This window comes from Pundamilia nyererei, unplaced genomic scaffold (genome assembly GCF_000239375.1).
Source record: "Pundamilia nyererei isolate P.nyererei 1_Seehausen unplaced genomic scaffold, PunNye1.0 scaffold00644, whole genome shotgun sequence".
In the NCBI taxonomy this organism is placed as follows: domain Eukaryota; kingdom Metazoa; phylum Chordata; class Actinopteri; order Cichliformes; family Cichlidae; genus Pundamilia; species Pundamilia nyererei.
The window spans coordinates 84066-91512 of NW_005188045.1; the positions used below are offsets into that span (position 1 = coordinate 84066).

Here is a 7447-nt window from a genome sequence, read left to right on the forward strand (position 1 = left end):
CAGCTAATAAGGCTCTTTGATTTGCATCCCTGCACCCATTCACATTCCAGGAGGCCGCCCTCACTAAGAACTGAGTGAAGTATGCGAGTTGATCTAAAGGATGATGTTGTTTCTCCATAGCAGAGCCACATCAGCTACGTCTGCCACCAAATGTTTAATCAGTGATGCACCAGTCAAACTTTCTAAACACCAGACCAAGCCCTTCTCAGGTCTCTTTCACTTCACCTCATCGTGCTTTCCATCAGGGCCGAGGCAAATGGTAGAGTGCGTCTCCAATTCCTGGAAAGCACAACAGTTCTGAAGATGTCACAGGAACCAGTGTTGTAGAATCTGCCGTCTGCCATCAGAACAGTTGAAGGTTTTCTTCAGACTGGTTTATTTTGTACTTGTGTGATAAAGGTCTCAGATCTCAGACATAAACTCTGTGTGATCTGTACGCACGTAGCAGCTATCACTGTCTAACCTATGAACAAATTCAAAAACGGTATCAAAATTAAAATAAGTATTAATCATCTATTGAAGTAAATTTGGCTTCATACTTTTACAATTTAGCTGAAAAGTAAACATGTTATGGTGGAGGAAAGTTCCCCAGCCCTGTTTTAAAGGTTGGTTTAGTGCTTCAGCCTCTATCCATTTTCTGTGGGATTCTTGTGTTTTATGTCCAGTGGCAGTGATTAGACACATAATGCTGGTGCAGACATTGAAACAGTTTGTCAGAAGGTGTCTGTCTTTGGCAGCATGTTTTTATTTATTTATTTTTTTCACAATGATCGTTAACAGCTCGCTGTGTTCGTTGTAGCTTAAAAAGGGGCCACCGGTGCCTCCTCCACCAAAGGTCACACCAACCAAGGAGGTGGCAGAGGAACAGATCATCGACCTCTTTGGTGGAGAATTTTTACCTGCTCCTTCGCCATCACAGGTATGAGTCCATGTGAATAATGACGGCAGATGTCGTGTGGGTGACAGACTTGCTTACTTGTTTTTGCACTGTCATCTGCAGCCCAATGAACGGCCCGGCGAATCTCTTCTTGATCTGGACTTTGATGCTTTTCAACCAGATGAAAGCGTTTCACCAGTACCACAGGTTCCCTTTATTACCCGAAAGCATCCACACATACACCTGAAAACCATAGCAGTGCACAGGTCTTATTTCTGACATCTCGGCAGGAGCGATTGAGAGCTGAGTCTTCACTTACTGTAATGATGACAATGGGAAGCAAACTGATAAATAATTCACCTGCTATCAGCTAACAGACTAGAAGACAGGTGGCGTTTCAGCTGCTGACACACCTGTTAGTAGCTCTTCGGTCCTTAATTCTCAGATTAGATTTTTATATTTCTTCTTGTTGTAGTAAAAATTACTTCTGAAGATAAGCAGTTTTATATGGATTTTCTTAAACTGTAATATATTTGACAAATCAAACAGTCCAAACATTGTTCCTTTCTTCTTGCCAGTACCTCACAAACTGTGTTAGTTATTCAGTATTTTTGCTCCTTTCAGACTGCTGTACCATGGGACATGTGGTCGGTGAGTAACTAACCCTAACCCAACTACTTCTTATTCTACAGCTTGATTTAATGAGAAAACGATCAAGTAAATCTATAAATCCAGATTGCAGTGTTAAATTCAGTTTTATCCCCTTTTTAAGGCAAATACTCAAGCTGCTCAGCCTGTAAGTAAACTCGCATAGTTCACTCTGTAATACATCATTTATTAATAAAGTTATTCACTCCATCAGATGGTCTTGTTAATCCAGTATAGTCTGCACAAAGTCAACGCTGGTCAACAAATGGATCTTTCTGGGTCAGTTTTTCTTTCTTTGGAAATGTAAATCATTATTTTACTCAGTTGTGTTATCGCTGAAGAGCTGTTGCCACATATTTACAATTTCCACAGTTTAAAAAAACATTATCAAAAAGAGGAGATGGAGCAGTTAGTTAAATTCAGGAAGCCCCACAAAATTTATTCTGTACATCTGGATGCATCGTTCCAAAATACCGTGTCCAGAAGAACAGAATACATTTTCTGGGCTTTCCTGACATAGATAATTGAGCATTTATCAAGACCAAGACTTATGGGAGATTTCCCCAAGGCTGGTTGTCTTACCCCTGTTTAGTTTAAGACAAAAATATGTTAACCACTTATACACCAAAACACAGCATAGGTTCTCGGAAGCTGTAATCTTATAGTGTTTACATGTGTAGTGGTACTAGTAGTATAACCTTTTTAAAATTAGTTTGGGGGAAAAAATCATATAACTGGTTTAAATTAAAACCCCATTATCTCATATTTAACTTTCTCTAAAATGGATTCATTCATGTTGTGAATTTTAGGTGTGTGGATTAAAAAAGAAACAACACAAACAAACACATACCTAGAACCACCGACTAATTCATTTTGACCCCAAAGAAATTAATGCACAACAGTTGCAGCATGCCTGGTTGCCAAGCAACACTCTTTATTTGCACATGAAGACTGTTTGACATGAAGACTGCTGTATCAGAACAGCTGAGACATGGTGTCTCTTTCAGACCCCAAAATATGCCACTCCAAAAATTGGTCCACCCCAGGGATCGGGTCCCCTGACACAAACAGAGTAACATAGTGTACGCTGTTAAGTACCAGGAGGATTGCCAGGATTTATACATCGGGGAAACCAAACAACCTCTGGCGAAGCGGATGGCACAACACAGAAGAGCTACCTTGTCAGGCCAGGACTCTGCAGTCTATTTACACCTACAGGCCAGTGGACACTCTTTCAATGATGAGGATGTAACATCCTGGACAGGGAGGAATGCTGGCTTGAGGGTGGAGTCAAGGAGGCTATTTACGTGAAAAGGGAAAGACCATCTCTGAATCGAGGAAGTGAATGGCATGTCATGGCCATTGACCAAAGGTCATGACAATTTGTATGTTGTTAACGCCATAACCACATTAACGTGGCAAATCCCTGTTAGCGAGTTATCGCGGATCGGCCCGTGCGTGGGGCTGCACGGCGTCAAGGCGTTATTGTGGTTAGATCATTAATGTGTTGATAGTGACTATACACAGTGCAGGTAGAACACAGTTTCCCCCTCCTGAGTCACCTGACGATTTGCCAGAATCTCTCTGAAAGTCTTTTTCCATGGCCTCTCCAAACTCCTGCTACACAAGTTTTTGCTTCTTCCACTGCCTGAGCTGCATTACGCTTGGCCTGGTACGTATCAGCTGCCACAAATTCCACAGGCTAACTGAGCCCGATAGGATTCCTTTTGCAGCCTGGTGGCTCCCTTCATCTCTGGTGTCTACAATTTGGTTTGGGGGTTACCACCATAACAGGCACCAACCACGTTGTGGCCACAGCTCAGTGCAGTGGCTTTGGCAATGGAGGTGCTGAACATGGTCCATTCAGACTCAATGTCCCCAGTCTCCTTCAGAATACTGCCGGAGGTATATGTCGAAGATCTCACGGGCCTGGGCCTCTGCAAGGCGTTCACTCACTATATGAGTTTGTCTAGCGTCCTCCCCTGCTGCCTGATTGAACTCACTACCAGGTGGTGATCAGTTGATGGCTCAGCAGCTCTCTTTACCAAAGTGTCCAGAACATATGGCCTTAGGTCTAATAATACGATTACAAAATTGATCATCGACCTGCAGCCAAGAGTGTCCTGGTGCCTGGTGCACTTATGGATACCTTCATTTTGTTTGTTATGGACAAGCTGTGATTTGCACAGAAGTTCAACATCAAAAATACCACTCAGGTTCAGATCCAGGAGGCCGTTCCTCCCGATCTAGAGTCATTTCTTTATCCAGAGTTGCACTAACTCAGGCTTCTTTCAAGACAGATGTGACATGTCCCAACTGCTAGTCTTGGTAGCTGAGGATTGGTCAGACAGGGCCTCCGCTACTGGCTGCAGCCTGACATCCAGCTCCTACGGCACTTCCTGCAGTTGGTGGGCCTACAAGAGGACGGGCCCATGTCCCTTTTGTCAGGTTGTGCCCCGCCAGGCCGCATGAACTAAGGCCCAGCCACCAGACCCTTGCCCTCAGGCACCATCCCTGGGCCTGCCTTCAGGGTGAGACCCCAGTAACCCTATCCAGGGCAGGGTAAACTGTTCCCTTAATGGTATACTACCATTGGGGCCCTGCAAGGGGACATAAGCCCACCTGCAAAATAACCCCTAGGATCCCTGGGACACACAAACCCTTCCACCATGATAAGGTAGCGATTCATGGAGGGGAAACAAATTAGGCATAATATCAGAAAGTATATTTAAAAAGAAAGCTCTTGAAAGAGCCATGTTGGGTGTTTTGAAGCTTTTCCTAATGGCATGTAAATCAATTCCAGGAATCAGATACATTTCTAAAAGGTATATAAAAGGAAAGATGGGAAAAGGGAGGATATTCTAAAGTTAACCAGAAACTTGGGAAAAAATATCAGTACCAGTGGAAAAGTACCTCCTCTTTTTCCTTCAGAGAGTTTGGATGGGAGAACTTTTCAGAGCTTCAGTGCAATGTAGGTTTCTCCACGGGGAACTAACTTGCTGGAGATCCTGAGGTGAAAAGCATAGAAACCACTTCCATATTTTCTGGTCTTGCCCACAAATCAGCACATACACAAGACATTAGAAAAAAACATTTAAAGTAACAATTCTGTTATCATTTGATACCCTGTACTTAGTTTCCAAATTTCCAACTTTGGAGGGTGATAAGAAGTATTTGTTAGTAGCCGGTAAGAAAGCACTCAACAGGAAGTAACTAATTAAATCTCCCCTTCAACTGAAGTCTGGGTTGATGTGATTTACAATATTTATGTGATGTGAGAAGCTGACTCTTATTTTGAGACAGGAGTTGGAAAAAAAATCACACTCATCTGGAAACCCTGAACTCACTACACCAGATCCTCTAAGATTTGAATTTTAATAAATAAATAAATTTATTAAAATGAACAGATAATTTTCTTATCTCGAGTAAAATGCTAGTCACTATTCTCCACTGGTTTATTAGTTTTGTTTTCGTCTTTCCTTCTCTGTTTTGTTACGCTAATGATAATTATGGACCAAAAGTGCATTCAACTCAATTGTAACACTTATATTTTCTGAAAGAAAACTTGAATAACACACATCTATCTATCTCCTAGACTTCAGGAAACACAGCCTGCCTCTCCATATCAATGTCACTGGGGTGAAAAGAGCTTATGGCCACACATTCCTTGACATTCACATGTCATGGACCCCTGAGGTGGATTGTAAATGCCACAGTGACAATGGGCCAAGCAGTGGCTTTATTTCATCAGGGTGTTTAGGAAGGAACCGGCTGCTTCATCACTAAAGCCTACAGAGGACTGGTGGAGAGCGTTGTCATTACTAGCGCCATTGTATGTTATGAAAAACACCACTCAGGCATAGAAGGCTCTCAAGAGAGTCATAAAGGCTACAGAGAGAATTATAAGAGCTAATCCTCCATCAATTGACTCAACATACACACAACTCTGCAAGAAAAGAGCCCAAAACATCATCAGAGACAGTTATCATCCAGGTCACACGTCCTCAGACCAAAACAATCATGGATCGCATGCAGCTCGAGATGCAGGAGAGTGGACGTGCTGATCACGAGACGCTCTCACAACTGCTTCTTTCCTACTACAGTCAGACTGATGGCAAAAACTAAATAAGGACTAACTAAATCACACACAAAATCTAATTTACTCAGTGTGATATATATTTCAATGTGCAAACCCTGTGAAAATGGTCAGGTACAAGGCACTAGAATAAAAATGCAGCAGCTAATGTCTAATGGGACTATGGGTCAGAGTCCCATTGAAATTAAAGTTATGGCTATATCTGCATTCATTAAAAAAATAATCATCTACTTTACATCTAAGATGACTGCTGAGTTGTACACGTTGCTTCTTCAGGGACCTGACCGATTCTATAGACTACAGTCAAATGAAGGCAAAATGCCCCCCAAAAGTCCAACAGTTTGACTAGAAGGTTTCTAATCTAGTGGTTTTTTTTTTTCTTTGATTGTTTATTTTAAAACTTCCCCTTGAAGTTACATTGAAGCAGTGCAGGTGCTTCAATCAGAAAACTGAAACAGTTTGATCAGCTGTGACTGGTCATCTTTGTGCAGACGACACTGTATTCTCATTTCCTTCCATGAAACCACATGTCTGCCTGATAACATGCTGTGTTGCACAACCTTGTACTGAGGTTAGAGTGGGGAGGGGCAAACTTTAATTCATCATTCGCTACCTGTCCAAGCAGGCTGCAGATACCGGCTTTGTCGCTGACTGGTCTGCTGATTTTGGTTCAGTGTCAGCCAACGGAGAAGATGCTTCAGGAGCTGAGGAACCTGCTATCCCTGGAGGTCCGACTGTGGGGCAGGAAGGGGCACAAGAAGGGGTGCAGGGTGAGACTCGGGGCTGGCCCCAGGGAGAAGGGATTCAGCCAGGTGGAGAATCAACAGCAATCACCCGGGACAGTGAAATCACACCAGCTGAAGATGAGGTTAGCTGCTGGGAATCTCAACCTAACTCCAACCTTCATTCCTCCCTGTGCTGTGGAGAGGATGATAGTACAGAGCAGGCAGATTCAGGGGCAGATGAATTAAGGAAGGAAGATCGCAGAAAGTCTACCCCGGGACTTATATTCACCAATGAGTACGGTGAACAAATTGAGGAAATTGCAGAGGACAGAGGAGACAAATGGTCCAGGTCTCCTGAAGGGTCAGGATCTGAATATGAAACTGCTGAGGAGTGGGGTGATGGTGGTCAGGGAGGAGGCTGGGCAAGTGCTGATGATGAGCTTTCATATGATGATCGAACCCAAGAGAAGAGCCAGAAGGTTCAGGCAGGTGGAGCTGTCCCAGGAGATTGTCCTCAAACAAGAGAAGTTGTTTCCGATTGTTCTAGTATTGCAGCCAAAAGAAACAGAAATAATTCATCCGAAGCAGTGCCAGAGAGACCAGATGTTTATCAAGATCACTGTGAAACTGAAGGAGAAACAGATGAAAGAGTTTATTTCTCTGAAACACAGGGAGGTGCGTTTGATTTTGATCTTATCTCAGAAAAACAGGGAGGAGGTGCGTTTGATTCCGATCTACTTGCAGAAACTTGTGGAGGAGGTGCGTTTGATTCCGATCCTTTTGCAGAAACACAGGGAGGAGGTGCATTTGATTCCGATCCTTTTGCAGAAACACACGGAGGAGGTGCTTTTGATTCAGATCTTATTGCGGAAACAAAGGGAGGAGGTGCGTTTGATTCCAATCCTTTTGCAATAACTCAGGGAGGAGGTGCATTTGCTTCCGATCCTTTTGCAGAAACAAAGGGAGGAGGTGCGTTTGATTCTGATCCTTTTGCAGAAACAAAGGTAGGGGGTGCGTGTGATTCAGATCTTATTGCGGAAACAAAGGGAGGAGGTGCGTTTGATTCCGATCCTTTTGCAATAACTCAGGGAGGAGGTGCGT

The 7447-nt window shown here is 43.3% G+C and overlaps 1 protein-coding gene across 1 annotated transcript in view; it reads left to right on the forward strand.

Annotated features, from left to right (window-relative positions):
* The first annotated feature begins 685 nt into the window (after positions 1 to 685).
* The window catches only part of LOC102196996 (amphiphysin-like), a 16139-nt gene continuing 9377 nt past the window's right edge, over positions 686 to 7447 (forward strand). Inside the window, exons 1-6 of the mRNA XM_005754771.1 lie at positions 686 to 691; positions 800 to 919; positions 1001 to 1084; positions 1502 to 1528; positions 1650 to 1673; positions 6247 to 6489. Of these exons, the coding sequence (XP_005754828.1) occupies positions 686 to 691; positions 800 to 919; positions 1001 to 1084; positions 1502 to 1528; positions 1650 to 1673; positions 6247 to 6489 (504 nt within the window). The remainder of the gene's footprint in view (positions 692 to 799; positions 920 to 1000; positions 1085 to 1501; positions 1529 to 1649; positions 1674 to 6246; positions 6490 to 7447) is intronic.